We start from the raw sequence: 15,837 nt of genomic DNA, 5'->3' as shown, positions 1-15,837 counted from the left end.
AACCTTCGTTCAGAAGAATTGACAGGCTCCCGCCAAATCCACGTGGAGGCAGAGTTGTCGCATCTTTTCCGAATTCCAAGAATCCCGTCAGTTTCACTGCATACTTTCACCAGGATTGTGGCAACTGTGCAATGTTGGGGCGAGGGGACAGGACGGAATTGTCAGAGTTGTTTGTGTAGGAAGTCATAAATCTTTAAGTGGGTATTCAAAGGGACCACCGAACTGCACTCCTTGAAATAAAATAAGGTATCATGCTATGAGTGTCTGACTGGAATGTTACTTCTTTGTAGTGTTGAAAATTTGTTATAACCGGCTACAATGCACCCGATTTGTTTTGTTGCCCCTTAGGTAGAACAGCAGAATCAGCTGGACGATGCTTTCTATAGCACGCAACAGTGAAGCCTTTTTTTACGAAAATGTGGAAACTGTCTCCCTGCTCACTCGATTCCAATCCCATTGAAAATGTACGGCCAGAGGTGAAGAAAAAAATGGAATCGTAGTGGCCTGGAAATCAACGGAGGACAAAGGATGCCTTGTGGCTCAAATCCAAGAAGCCTGGGATACACTACCGACATTTGATGTCATTTCAGGCGAGTAATTCGGCCTGGCGGGTCACATACTCTACATTAGAAGTGTGTTTTTGATGTTTTATTTCATATAAGACCATTTATTTTTGTTGGGATTTGTTCCTTAATTATTTATTTTCATTGGTATTAGATGGAAAAAAAAAAAAAAAATTAAAAGTTTATCTTTCGTTTTTGTGTGTGCACATCAATGCCACAACTCAAATGATTTAAATATAAAAAAGACAGTAACCGGGATGCTAAAGCGTTTTGTTAAACAAAAAATAAAATTAAGCTTGAGGCAGGACTCGACTCTGAGACCTTACAATCGGTACACTAGCACTTCAGCCATGAGAACAATGTAGGTCGGGTACTTCTTTATGGGTATATTACACGCACTCTTGGTGCATAAAGGATCGAAGGAAAACATAACTTTCTAGTATGAATGCAGCTTTATGCGAGTGCTTCCAAAGTCTGCCGATCTCCAATTAGTTTCTCGAGCCTTAGCATTTTCTTTGTCTTACGGTGTGCCATGGAAATTAAAAAAATTCAAGTTGGAAGTTCAGTATCGCGTGCTATAGAAAAGCCCCTGGGCGTCAGTCTACCGTACTCCAGATGCTCCGTACAAGAATAGTTTCAATAATTATTGAAAACAGCTGTAATAATAGTTAGATATAAACGTGTTGAATAATTAATGCATCGGTTTATAGGGCGCTTTTGAGCAAAGAAGCATTAATTTGAAATATGCGGATCTCTGAAGGTAGTTAATGACTCTCAGCTACAGTAATGTGTTCTACGAATAATTCGACTGCATGTGAGGGTTCGATCACCGGTTTTTTATTTTCGTACTCTTTCTTGGTATCGCAGTCCGATAGCAGTGATTCTAGAAGGTTCTAGTTACCACTACTTCAAAACCGAAATATGTAAGCGATGAAACATACGAGGTAGCTCGGAAAGCAACGCACAACAATTTCTTTTCAGTAGATTTTTAGGCCTTCAAAGTTTTGAGAAAAACGAAGAATTCGAGTGAAGTCCACAGGGGAATATTGGAGGTGTATGGCGCTTGATTGTCTGGACCGTAGCAACATCTCCAAGTGGTGCAGGTTCTTCGAAGACCGCCGACGAAGCACGTTCCGGCCGACCAGTGACCGCTGCAACACCACCCAGTGTCAGAGGCATTGAGGCGGTAATCATCCACCCTACAGTCCAGACCCCGCACCATCTTTCATCACTTCGGACCAATGAAGAAATTCCTAGGAGGCCAACGGTTCGGTTCGGATGAAGAAGTGGAATCAGTAGTGCGCAAGCGGCTATACTCCTAAAAATTGCTTTGCCACAAAAAATTCCTGTGCGTTACTTTCCGGCCCACCCTCGTATTATGAACCAAAATGTTCCACAGCAGCCGCTATAAAAACTTGAATCCTGCCTTCGTAATCATTCACGGTTCGAAGCTCTGAAACTCGTGACAGCAAAGTGAATGATGGCGTTAGATTAATTGAATACAAAATATTCCAGTAATCAGTATACACCGATATGATCTAGCTCCATGCGGGTTGTCATTGATCTCATATATCTTATATATCGGTATGACATAGTCTGAGTCCAATGTTCCTCATTATCTATCTAGGTTGTGACGTTCTCATGGTTGTGTTGCTAGAAATGACAATCAAAATATGTTTAAGTAAATGCATAAATTTTGTCTGTTCTTTATTATGTGCGTTATTTATTCCGAACGCAAAAAAAAATTAATTTGAGGGATTGCAGATAACATACGTAATAAAAAGTAATATGAGAAGAGCAAATGAATCGATGAAACATTATCCAATGAAATACGCGACATAAGAACCGTTGGAAAGCCGAAAGAAAATAAACAATTAACATAACAGATTGACTGCACATGTTTAACATAAAAATATCACGGGAAAAATAAAATTCGTAACATTCACATGACGATGTCAGTGTAAGTTATCTTGATTCCGCCTGCGAAACCATTAAATACCTCCCACATGTCTTGACTGATATTTAGGCTGCCTAACCAAAAATGAACGGCTTAAATCAGAGACCTTATACAACCTGGACGGGGTTTTCCGTAGCGACACTGAAGTTTTTTTTAAGAAAAAAGTTGGAAAATGGTCTAATTTTCAAAGGGAAGTTTGTTTGAAATGTAAAGAATTCATGTATGTATGTATGTATGTATGTATGTATGTATGTATGGTGTAAATGTGGTGTGGTGTGGGTGTGGTGTGAGTGTGGTGTAAATGTGGTGTGATGTAAGTGTGGTGTGAGTGTGGTGTAAGTGTGGTGTAAATGCGGTGTGATGTGAGTGTGGTGTGTGGTGTGAGTGTGGTGTAAGTGTAGTGTAAATCTGGTGTGATGTAAGTGTGGTGTGAGTGTGGTGTAAATGTGTGATGTGAGTGTGGTGTGTAGTGTGAGTGTGGTGTGTGTGAGTGTGGTGTAAATGTGGTGTGGTGTGAGTGTGGTGTAAGTGTGGTGTAAATGTGGTGTGATGTAAGTGTGGTGTGAATGTGGTGTAAATGTGGTGTGATGTAAGTGTGGTGTGAATGTGGTGTAAATGTGGTGTGGTGTAAGCTGTGTACGTATTTATTCACACTGCAAATGCGTAAATACCCGGTGGCATTGGTAACTAATTACACTCAATAATGACAATTAATAATAATGATAGAAACGATCATGATTTTAAAATCAAATGCAGGAAACAAAGAACAGAGTTCGACTTCTCGATTATTATTGCGTGAAGTACACGCAATGTGGTCGGAACCTAGAAAATTCGATCGGATGTAGGTAAATTCGTTATCTGGAAGCAAAATTTTGATCCCAATATCTAGAATTCTGTAGTGCCTGAGATGAACAGATATTTGCTTTGACGATAGTAGTTTAGTTTTCAGTACTGGTTTGTCTTGCTGAATGATAAGTACTGTACTGTGGAAGATGCTGCAGTGTCGGAGGTGAAGAGGATGAAGAGGATGAAGAGGACGAAGAGGATGAAGAGGATGTATGTATGTATGTATGTATGTATGTATGTATGTATGTATGTATGTATGTATGTATGTATGTATGTATGTATATTTTTCCTCACCCTGATGTCCAGGGAAGATGCTGCAGTGTCGGAGGTGAAGCAGATGAAGAGGAGCTAACCACCCTCACCCTGATGTCCGGGGAATTGCAGCAGTTCAGTACTTATCTTGTAAAACATAATTCTGCATGTACAGATAATCTTTGAAGGGCATACAGTACGTTATTTTGTAATTTTCCAATGAAATTTCAATAACTCAACATTTCTGTAAGTCGAACTATTTTTTTTTTTGGTCCCGTTGCGATTCGAGAAATCCAGGTCAAACTAATTATTATATAAGAGTAATAAGGACACAAAAAAATTTTATTATAGAAAAATTAAACGAGTTAAAATTTGTTAAAAATCGGATGGCTGCGAAAAAATTACGTTTCAAAGATTTTATAAGAGTAATCATGAATATGTTCTATTAGAACATAGAATAATATTAATAAATATACCGTAATATGAAGTTACTACTGCCAGCGGGTATTTGGTCATTTGCAGTGTAAATAAATATATACAGACTTAATGCCGAAACTCTCACAAATACAAGTTGGAAGTTTCAGTGTCGAGTGCTATAGAAAAGTCCCTGGACGTCAACCTGCCCCAGATGCTCCGTACAAGAATCTGACTGCCTTGCCCAATGCTGTGCAGATGCGTCACATTGACCCAGAGCTGTGGCTGTAATTGATGGAGTTCTGCATCATAACTAACAAAGCTGTAAGTATTGCAGTGTCTTACCAGAATTTACTTCTGTGTACTACTGAAATTCTTGATGTAACTGGTCAATTACATTGCACCCGTTTTGTTTTGTTGTCTCTAAGGAAGAACTGCAGAATCACTTGAACGTCAGGCTGCCATGCCCGAGATACTCCGCAGAAGAAAGAAGAATACCTCCGCAGAAGAAAGAAGAATACCAGCGCAGAAGAAAGAAGAATATCTCCGCAGAAGAAAGAAGAATACATCCGCAGGAAGAATACCTGCCCAAAGCTATGCAGATGCGTCACGTCGACCCAATGCTATGACTGTAATTGATGGAGTTCTGCACCGTAACTAACAAAGCTGTAAGTATTGCAGTGTCTTACCAGAATTTACTTCTGTGTACTACTGAAATTCTTGATGTAACTGATCAATTACATTGCACCCGTTTTGTTTTGTTGTCTCTAAGGAAGAACTGCAGAATCACTTGAACGTCAGGCTGCCATGCCCCAGATACTCCGCAGAAGAAAGAAGAATACCAGCGCAGAAGAAAGAAGAATACCAGCGCAGAAGAAAGAAGAATACCAGCGCAGAAGAAAGAAGAATATCTCCGCAGAAGAAAGAAGAATACATACGCAGGAAGAATACCTGCCCAAAGCTATGCAGATGCGTCACGTCGACCCAATGCTATGACTGTAATTGATGGAGTTCTGCACCGTAACTAACAAAGCTGTAAGTATTGCAGTGTCTTACCAGAATTTACTTCTGTGTACTACTGAAATTCTTTATGTAACTGGTCAATTATATTGTTTTGTTGTCTCTAAGGAAGAACTGCAGAATCACTTGAACGTCAGGCTGCCATGCCCCAGATCTCCGCAGAAGAAAGAAGAATATCTCCGTAGAAGAAAGAAGAATACCAGCGCAGAAGAAAGAAGAATATCACCGCAGAAGAAAGAAGAATATCTCCGCAGAAGAAAGAAGAATATCTCTGCAGGAAGAATACCTGCCCAACACTGTGCAGATGCGTTAAGTCGATCCAATGCTGTAATTGATGGAGTTCTGCACCATAACTAACAAAGCTGTAAGTATTGCAGTGTCTTATCAGAATTTACTTCTGTGTGCTACTGAAATTCTTTATGTAACTGGTCAATTACATTGCACCCGTTTTGTTTTGTTGTCTCTAAGGAACAACTGCAGAATCACTTGAACGTCAGGCTGCCATGCCCCAGATCTCCGCAGAAGAAAGAAGAATACCTCCATAGAAGAAAGAAGAATACCAGCGCAGAAGAAAGAAGAATACCAGCGCAGAAGAAAGAAGAATACCAGCGCAGAAGAAAGAAGAATACCACCACAGAAGAAAGAAGAATATCTCCACAGAAGAATATCTCCGGAGAAGAATACCTGTGAGTATTGCAGTGTCTTACCAGAATTTACTTCTGTATACTACTGAAAGTCTTGATGTAACTGATCAACTACATTGCACCCGTTTTGTTTTGTTGCTTCTAAGGAAGAATTGGAGAATCAACCACCTGGATGTCAGGCTGCCGTGGCCCAGATGCTCCGCAGAAGAATACCTCCGTAGAAGACCGGTGAGTATTGCAGTGCCTTTCTAGAGTATTACATCTATGTACTATAGGAGTATGTGTTGTTACAGTCCAAGTACAGTGCATCTATTTTTTGTTTTCTTCTCAGAACCGCGGAATCAACTCGTGTAGAATCTGGACGGGGTTTCTATACTACGCGACACTGAAGGACTTTTTTGACGAAAACAGTGGAAGAATTGACTACTTTTGAGAGAGAACGTACTTTGAAATGTGAAGAATTCATACAGGACGTCAATTGACTTAAAACGATATCAGAAGTTGGATTTCGAAAGAATAAAGAGGTAGAATTGGCCATTCTACCCTTTATTTAGTTGCCTCGTAAGTGATATCTTATTGGTCTCACTTACGAGGTTGAAAGCTTTCTTCGGACAGTTGACTAAATAACAACACTTCAGAATGATTGCCAAAAGGACATTTCACTTCATTTAGCATGTACAAGACATACCAAAGACTAAACTCAACTAGCCTAATAAGTCGCAGATTCATATATGAAAGGAAACCTAAACTAACCTAACCTAACCTAATCCAATATATCACAGATTCATATACGCAAGACATATGAAAACTTAAACTAACCTCTCGTAGACTGTCACAAATTTCAGAACCCAGGACTTAGACAAATTAGACTTGGACGTTCAGTGTCGCGTGCTGCAGCCTTTCGACGCAAGGCTGCCGTGTCCCAGATGATCCGCACAGATGCCTGGACGGACAGTGCTGTGAGTATTACAATGTCTTACGAGAATGTTACTTCTTTGTACTTTCGGAATATTTGTTATAACTGACTAAACCTCTATGAAACACCTGCGAGCTACATAGTGTTGGGACATGGGTATATTCCTAGGGGAAGGGATTTGAGAATATTCTGGATGTTTTTGGGAATATTCTCAAACTGAGATTTTTTTTCACTCTTATTAATTTTTTTTTTACTTTGGCAAATGTTGTAAGTTAAAACCGAAGGGCAGCATAGAATGTAGTGAGTAATAACAGTAAGCACACGATAATTCCCGCATTTCACCAGGAAAGTTTTGAACCTGTTCTCTTGTTAAGGAATAAATGAGTCAGTTACGTGGAAGAAGCGAATTTACAGACTGACACATTTGAAAACACAATGCAATCGTTGGATTTATATTTATTTAAAATAATACTTCTGAAAGCAAAGTATCTATCACTTTTCTTTATTTGCTGCCAAGATAGTAGCTATGTTTCCTTTTGGGAACATTTTTTAAATTAAAATTGTAAAATAATAATAATAATAATAATAATAATTATAATTATAATTATAATTATTATTATTATTATTATTATTATTATTATTATTATTATTATTATTATTATTATTATTATTATTATACCTTAAAAAGACGAAAACATACTTGGTAATAGAGGAATATTAGCCAATTATTATAATCTCACTAATGTTTTTGACACAGTAAAAATTAAGATAAAATGGAAGAATATAAATTTTAAACTTAAATACTCAGAGTATGTAGGTAAATTATAAACAGTTTAGTGAAATCTGAAGAACCCTAAATTTTTGTACACCATTATTGATAGATAAATGCCCCTCTTTTCTCTTTGATGCTCCCTGTGTTTAGCGAGTTATATTCAATACCGTCACAACTCTCATCGGCATGATAACCAGTTTGCAGACCTCTGTTTTGAGGTGTCTTTCAGACTGACATCTATATGATCTCTTATGTATTACTGTGTATTTTAACTCCAATCTGAAATAGCAACTTTTTTGTCAAAAGATTCTAATTTAGTCTACGGGTGTTGAACTAAGTTTCATGTAGGATCGCACCCCCAGTAAAATTCTGTCATATGTTGAAAATCACATACTTAATACTTTCGTAAATCATTATTTATAACGCTGTTTTAGTAGGTGAAGGTATGAAATTCTAATAATAAAACAGTAAATTATCAAAGGTTTTGGTGTCCTGGTTCGATTCCTGGGATCAGCTCTCAGTAAATTTTTCTTGAGGAAGAAAAATTGCCTGGGTGTCTAGAGTGTCAGGAGTCTTTGTGCATTCATATTATACCTGATCATCTTTGAGATTGTAGGAAGAAAATAATGGTGATGTAAAGAAATTAATTTTGAGATGTTCATGGAAGTACATGTTTTTCTTTATTCTTCAAAAAATGTTTGGGCACTACATTTCTTCCAGTGTACAGTCATAGTACAAAATTTGCACATCAATATACGAAGGAGAGTCAAAAAATAACCTTAATAATTTTTTTATTAATTGAATATGTACAATAAGACTACAAACACTTTATCACTTTTCAACATAGTCCCCACTACGTCCAATGCAAATGTCCCTGTTATACTATGTCGAAAAGTGATGAAGTGTTTGTAGACTTACTGTACATATTTAATTAATAAAATAATAATTATTAAGGTTACTTTTTTGACTCTCCCTCGTGTTTGTAGCCTATCAGATATGTCAATACCTTCACTCATATCTCCCTGACTTTTGGTATGAGTAGGGATTCTGTTTCGCCGTGAACAAAAATGCCGGTGTTAAATTTCAATTTAAAACTGTGGTGTTATCTCGCACAAAAAGTATAAATTCGTTGTTATTTCACATTAAGAAAATGTAGCTCTTAATTTTTGTGCAAAATATATTACTAAATATTTCTACAAAAACTACAATGTGTATCATTAAGGGAGTTTAAGGACCTTTGTGCATTTTAACAAGCTTATAGTTTCTATCGGTACTTAAGGGGAGAGGATGGTATTTTTTAAAACTTTTTTCCTATTTGGTGTAAATTATTAATTTTTTGTATGTAGAGAGGTCATAGCTGTGACAACTCAACCAAATAAAAATATTTTGAAAAAAAAAAAATTATTTGGGGACCCAAATTTGAAAAAAAAAAAATATATATATATACCCAATGCAGGATTGTACTAAAACCGATATATCTAAACCGTTTTTAAAGATAGATTCAAACAGTTTTTGCAGTGTATTTGCAAAAGTATGTTCTACAAACTGTCTGTAACAGAATTTTGATATTAGTCCCTACATTTGTAAAATAAACAATTAAAATTTAGTAACAATTTTCTGATTTCCTTTCTTGCAAACAAACTGACGTATTTTTAAAATGAAATCAATTAACAAAATTCTGTTATAGAGAGAAGTTTCCTAATAGTCTAAAGAATGTGTGTTCTAAATTTCATGCATGTATCTTTAATAGTTCAGAAATTATATCCATTTTGTCTGGCAATGTAGCAAAAAAGTGAAGTTACTGGAAACCGATAAAAGCGGGCGTGTGATTTAAAAATCCATAGCGCAGGAAGTTTAAAAATGACGTCTCAATATTCGATAAGGGCACAAATATCCACAAAATTTTATGCAATACATTCCACACATATCAAAGGGTATTTTAAAGAAAAAAACATTTTTTGAAAATTTAATTTACCGGAAACAACAATAAAAGTGGGCGAATGATTTAAAAATCCATAATGCAGGAAGTTTAAAAATGGCGATCCACACATATCACAGAGTGTTTTAAATACTTTTTTTTTTTTTTTTTTTTTTTTAAATTTAGTCATTTTTCATCAAAAATACCATCCTCTCCCCTTAAGCTTATCTGTTGTGTAGATAAATTTGTGTAACAATTGTGTGTATATAAAGTAATAAGCACCACAAAACTTTCAGGCTATTTCTACATTATAGGCCTATTTATATATATTTTTACTGTGGGAGATCTCTGGATGTATATGGCATGAGATGATAATAACCTATTTCTTATTTTTGTAACGAGGTGGCTCCTAGTGGATTGTGTGACGCATCTGTTGCTAGTATGGGCACTTAAAATCAGGGTAATTACTTTGGAGTAGGTCATTAAAAAGCGATTGTCAATGCCTCAAATTTGATTACACTTTTCTGGAGTTCATTACAACCAAACGGGTTATCTTTCTTTGTAAGATCATTTAAATATATGAGGTAGCAAAGTAAGGAGTGTATGGGAATAGTGTCCGAATAAACCAAGAAAGAATTGGAGCTGCAGGGTTCCTTGTCGTGGATTAGAGTGGGTGTTAGAACTGTGTCTGAAGGAGAGAACTACAAAAATTTTCTGGCCATTTATCGCCTATGTCAAAACTTTAAAATTGCACAATGGGCGCATCCATATCAGTGGCCAAAGAGGATGTGGTTTGGTCCATATTCCACATTCACACCTTGATAGGATATGAAGTGCTGTGGATATTAAGAGTCAACTTGACAAAGAGTGTCTAAATGTGTATTTTGCATGTAGATCCCTAATATTTGCAATATCTCGTATCTTCTCCATCTTCTCTTTTGTAGTATCAGTCCCTTATTGTTTGTATCTTTTAACATGTCTGTGATGTTTTATTGTTGAATGTGGTGTTTTAATAGTACATTGTTCTGTTTATTTTTACAGAATGAAGCTCTGTCGTCACCTGGACTGGATTTGGTAAAGTGTTACTCTTTGAAATATTAGTATCATTGTATTGTATAGTATTGTTTCGTATTTATTTACATTCAACGACATTCGTACATAGCTTCACAGATTACGATAGAAACATGTCAAGAAATCGTAATGGTACTACAAAGTCGTAATTCATAGTCGCAGTCTAGTTGAAATATACCAACTCGTTAGGAATCAGTTCTATAGGTCGCATTAGGAATCAGTTCTATAGGTCGTATTCAGGATAAAATGTCATATGGACATGGGTTCGATTATTATTAGTTTGAAAATTATTTGTAAAAATCCGAACGTAATAGTGTAAATCAGGCTTTGGAGTTGCGTCATAATAGAAACATAGGAAAGTAAACTAAATGGAGGGTTGCACATTGACGTGAAGTACGGAGGAAAAGGGGAAGATAGGTCAGGTGATTTTCAGCTTGCTTTTCAGGTACAGCCATACCAAGGTACGGAATGCTACATGCACGCCATTCACATGCGTTCAGCCAAGTTCATCGAAATGGAAGGAGAAACATCTGTTTCCAAACTGAGGTATATTTATTTTGTGTTCCAAACTGTGGTATGTTTATTTTGTGTTCCAAACTGAGATATGTTTATTTTGTGATTACCGTAGTACAGTAGTTTGAATTAATATTTCTGTGTATTTTAAGTGCATAACTCTTAGTTCTACTCAAGACTACTGCTACATTCGTAGGATTAGTGGGTGGGTTATTTTACCACGCTGTAGCAACATCTTAGGTGATAATGCCGATGAAATGAGTTCAGGGTCGAGCACCCATTCGTAGGATTCAATCAGCTGTATGACGTGTTCATATGACATTTTATGCCAAAAAGACCTGTAGAATTGATTCCTAAAGTGCGGGTCATTAGACGTGAATCTCCGGGTATAGGCTACAGAAGTTTAAAGTTTGATTTTTTATAGGAAGGCTATTAAACATTGTTACTGCCATATAACTCACTTCTTTTTGATAGTACGATAGACTTGCCGATAAAGTAATTTTTTGACGAGTATTTATACTATGAACTGTTGAATTAGTTACAAGTGATACAAGTGACTGTTATTTAAAAGTAAATTGTTTTCAGTTTTCCATTATAGAAAGAACAGAAAAAGAAAATGTATTGTTATGCTGCCAAACAACTATTTCTAGATTTTTACAGAAACACACAATTAAGCTCCCCTAATGCCACCTATTTGTGTGAAGCAATTTTTCATAATCTGTTATATGGATTTCAGTTATAATTGGTATCCATGAGTCAGTTTATCCGGGAATTGTATTGTATGAGATATATTATAAACATAGCCATGCAGGACTAAATTCGGCGGTGCATGCATATTTTCAGTGAACTCCCATTTTTGTCGTGACTATTAAAAAATAAAGACAATGACAAATACTACAAGAACTATGATAGAGAAAACATAAGCACAATGTCAAAGTTAACAAGCATCACAATAATCACAACATAGAGCATGATAATCACAAAAGAACAATGATAAGAAAGACGACAAGAACTACAATAATAATATAAATTGCTGACTTCATGTCAGTAGGTCCTACTTTCTTTTTAAGTTTTAGATGATAAATGACTTGATGCTAATACTGTCGGTGACTCGGGAGAAGACGAGCGCAGAGTGAGGAAAAAAGGTACTGTAGTTCATAGAGAATGCCACGACAATAGTGCAATACTTGTACTACTAGTAAATGGAAATAAAGTTCCCACTTACTAGTAGTACAAATATTGCACGTGTTGTCCTAATGTTATTTATTAAACACCCCTTTTCCTCACTCCACACTTTTCTTCTCCTGAATCACCGACTGTACATAAACAGATGTATTATCAACTGAACCGTTGCGCGTTGTTAAATTTTTTCAAAATTCGTACTAAGATTAATTACATTCCCATGCTTCATGTGCTCTTGCTTTTTGAATAAAAGTTGACTGCTTGATACCAGTGGTGCAGATGTAAGCAAAATTGTACAGGGCGTTTCGCGAAGTTTCCATAATTTCAATTAATACAAAGTTTAATAAGGTGCCAGTGAGATAATTATTATTTTAAAAAGTAAAAATAAAGAAGTAGGGTGCTACCAGGTTACAGAAGAAAGTACCGGTGAGGCACCCTGGCTTGCTCTGGGACGACTGCATCCCTGCTTGATCCTGATACTTAGACAGCTGCTTAGTATAAATATTTTCCAAATTGCATGCAAGATTTATTACTTTCTCATGTTTGCATAGGCGTAGTGGTGATGAATAATCTTTGGCTACTTCATACTTACACATGGACAGCTGCAATAGGGACTCTAGTCCTGCATTATGGTTGCTAAATTCATGCCAGGACTTATACAACACTGACAGAGATTTTAATTAGTGATTTTCCAAAATGAATTACTTTATGCTCATATCTATAGATCAGGAATGATGTATGGAATATAGTATACATATTTTAGAAACTCCATTCAAGATTTCTTACATTCTCATGTTTGTGTAGGTGTAGTGGTATTGAATATTCTTTGTCGACTTCATACTGACACATGGACAGCTGTAGTATGGACTCAAATCCTAGATAGTGGTTGCTAAATTGATGCCAATACTTGTACAACACTGACAGTGTTTTGTTTGCTGATTTTACATAAAGAAAGACCCAATCTACAACTCATAAAGCTGCATTACCGACTGAGCTCTAGCATAAATATCTACAATAGGAAAGCATTCATAATTTTTATTTTTCTATATACACTTTTAACACTTATATATCACTGATTAAATTTCCAACTTCTTTACTGTATTAATATTTAAGATTTACCTTAGCTGACCAGTTTCGAAGTCTTGTGCTTCATTGTCCAAAGCCTAGTGGAGATCCTGTGCTATCTTCTTAGATAGTGCACGATCTACACAAAGATAGCATAGGATCTCCACAATGAAGCACAAGAGTTCGAAACTAGTCAGCTAAGGTAAATCCTAAATATTAACACAGTGAAGGAGTTGGAAATTTAATCAGTAACTTTATTTAGGGGAGAGTAGGGTAGTATCGGACATCGGCTAATATCGGACAGTGAGTTTCTTTCATCTACCATACAATGATAGTACCTGATTGACATGGTTACGTTTCTGTGATGTCGCATAGAGAAACGTAACCATGTCATTCAGGTACTACCATATGGTGGTAGATGAAAGAAATGCACTGTCCGATACTACCTGATGTCTGATACTACCCGACTCTCCCATATAATTGTATGCCTCCCTTTTTTTTTTTTTGTGTTGTTGCTTTGAAAAGTTACTCACTTCTTCATACTCGTGTTTGGATAGGAGCAGAAAGGACTCTAGCATTGCAAAAATTAGGGCAGAGTCTATACAACACTAGCAGTTCCCCAGTCATTCCTATAGAGCAGAAAGATTTGCAATTGGGTCTGTTGGATAATAATTGCTAAATACAAGCCAGGACTTATACAACACTGACTTTGATTTAGGTCAGTAATTTTTCATAATAACTTACTTTATGTTCATGCTTAAAGGGCAGGAATGGCAACTTAAATGTAGCATAAATATTTTCCAAATTCCATGCAAGATTTATTACATTCTCATGTTTGCATATGTGTAGTGTTGTTGAATAATCTTTGACGACTTCATACTGACACATGGACAGCTGCAATAGGGATTGCTAAATTCAAGGCAGGACTTATACAACACTGACAGTGATTTGTTTGCAGATTTTACATAAAAAATGACAATCAACAACTCATAAAGCTGCATTACCGACTGAGCTAAATTTCTACAATAGGAAAGAATGTTGAATTGTATGTTTTCCATGCTTCTTTTTCTTTTTTGGTGTTGTTACTTTCAATAGTAATTCTTGACTTCATACTCACACTTAGACAGCTGCAACGTGGACTCCAGTGTTGCATAATTTAAGCCAGGATTTTAGAAGACTGACTGTGATTTTTAAGTAATTTTTTAATAATGACTTTGCATTCAATTCTGTATGACAGGAATGACAACTTACTTCTTACTTGTTAATACGTGTGTCCAACTATAAGCTGATTACATGATGTCCACTGTAAATCAAATAAGCAATTTTCCAGAGGTGTCGATTGGTGAGAATTTCATGTAACGAGTGGTTGTCAATTATTTCCTACTGTTTATTGTTGGTGTTATTACATTGAAGTAGGATGTGTTCTATTGGTCAGGAATGACAAGTGTAGTGTAGAATAAATTTTCTTCCAAATCCTTAGCAAGATTTATTAGAATCCAATATTTGCTTGAGTATGCTGGTGTTCACGACTTCTTACAGATAATTGAAGATTTGCAATAGGGTTTCTTGTCTTGTATAATAATTGCTAAATATATGGCAGGACTTATAAAACACTGACAGTCATATTGCTTAGTGACTTTTCATAATACCGTAACTTATTTTACGCTCTTACTTACTGGGCAGGAATGACGACTTTAGTGTAGTACAAGTATTATTCAAATTCCATGCCAGATTTAATACGTTCTCATGTTTGTATAGGTGTTGTTGAATAATCGTTGACGACTTCATATTGACACATGGACAGCTGCAATAAGGACTCTAGTCTTGTATAGTGGTTGCTAAATTCATGCCAGGTCTTATACAAACTGACAGTGATTTTGATTGCTGATTTCACATTAAAAGTATCTTATAGTAGAAGAAATAAAGCTGCATTACCAAAAGAGGTCATGCATAAATATTTACAAATAGAAAAATTTGGAATTGTAAGCCTCCCATCCTTTTTTTTTTTTTTTTTTTTTTTTTTTTTTTTTTTTTTTTTTTTTTTTGGTGTTGTTGCTTTGAAAAGTAATTCACGACTTTATACTCATACTGCGACGATGGCAGTAAGAAATGTGGTGTTGCACAAATTTTGCAAGAATTAAGTCCGCGTTTATACAGCACTGACAGCAAGTCAACTGAACAGTTAGATCAATTTTTTCGAAATTCATTGCTATATTCATTACTTACCTGTGATCAGTTAAGCGTACTTACTTACTTACAAATGGCTTTTAAGGAACCTGCTGGTTCATTGCCGCCCTCACATAAGCCCGCCATCGGTCCCTATCATGTGCAGGATTAATCCACTCTCTATCATCATATCCCACCTCCCTCAAATCCATTTTAATATTATCCTCCCATTACAAATGGCTTTTAAGGAACCCGAAGGTTCATTGCCGCCCTCACATAAGCCCGCCAGCGGTCCCTATCCTGTGCAAGATTAATCCAGTCTCTATCATCATACCCCACCTCCCTCAAATCCATTTTAATATTATCCTCCCATCTACGTCTCGGCCTCCCTAAAGGTCTTTTTCCTTCGGTCTCCCAACTAACACTCTATATGCATTTCTGGATTCGCCCATACGTGCTACATGCCCTGCCCATCTCAAACGTCTCGATTTTATGTTCCTAATTATGTCAGGTGAAGAATACAATGCGTGCAGTTCTG

At 36.3% G+C, this 15,837-nt stretch overlaps 1 protein-coding gene across 1 annotated transcript; it reads left to right on the top strand.

Annotated features, from left to right (window-relative positions):
• The first annotated feature begins 354 nt into the window (after window positions 1-354).
• On the top strand, window positions 355-10,969 carry LOC138704900 (uncharacterized). Its single transcript, XM_069833296.1, has 8 exons — window positions 355-4,356; window positions 4,461-4,700; window positions 4,805-5,067; window positions 5,161-5,416; window positions 5,521-5,738; window positions 5,843-5,924; window positions 6,028-6,655; window positions 10,344-10,969. Exons 4-7 carry the CDS (start codon window positions 5,387-5,389, stop codon window positions 6,127-6,129), a joined length of 432 nt encoding a protein of 143 aa, XP_069689397.1. The 5' UTR covers window positions 355-4,356; window positions 4,461-4,700; window positions 4,805-5,067; window positions 5,161-5,386; the 3' UTR covers window positions 6,130-6,655; window positions 10,344-10,969.
• The last annotated feature ends 4,868 nt before the right edge of the window (window positions 10,970-15,837 follow it).

The sequence above is a fragment of the Periplaneta americana genome, chromosome 1 (assembly GCF_040183065.1).
Source record: "Periplaneta americana isolate PAMFEO1 chromosome 1, P.americana_PAMFEO1_priV1, whole genome shotgun sequence".
NCBI lineage: Eukaryota > Metazoa > Arthropoda > Insecta > Blattodea > Blattidae > Periplaneta > Periplaneta americana.
This window is presented reverse-complemented; position numbering and strand designations above follow the sequence as displayed.

Excerpts from the sequence above, each read along its gene's own strand:
- LOC138704900 (XM_069833296.1), top strand. The coding sequence starts at position 5,387 with ATGGAGTTCTGCACCATAACTAACAAAGCT. Across the intron at positions 5,739-5,842 it reads ATCTCCGGAGAAGAATACCT|GAAGAATTGGAGAATCAACC; the intron begins GTGAGTATTGCA and ends GTTGCTTCTAAG. Across the intron at positions 5,925-6,027 it reads AATACCTCCGTAGAAGACCG|AACCGCGGAATCAACTCGTG; the intron begins GTGAGTATTGCA and ends TTTTCTTCTCAG.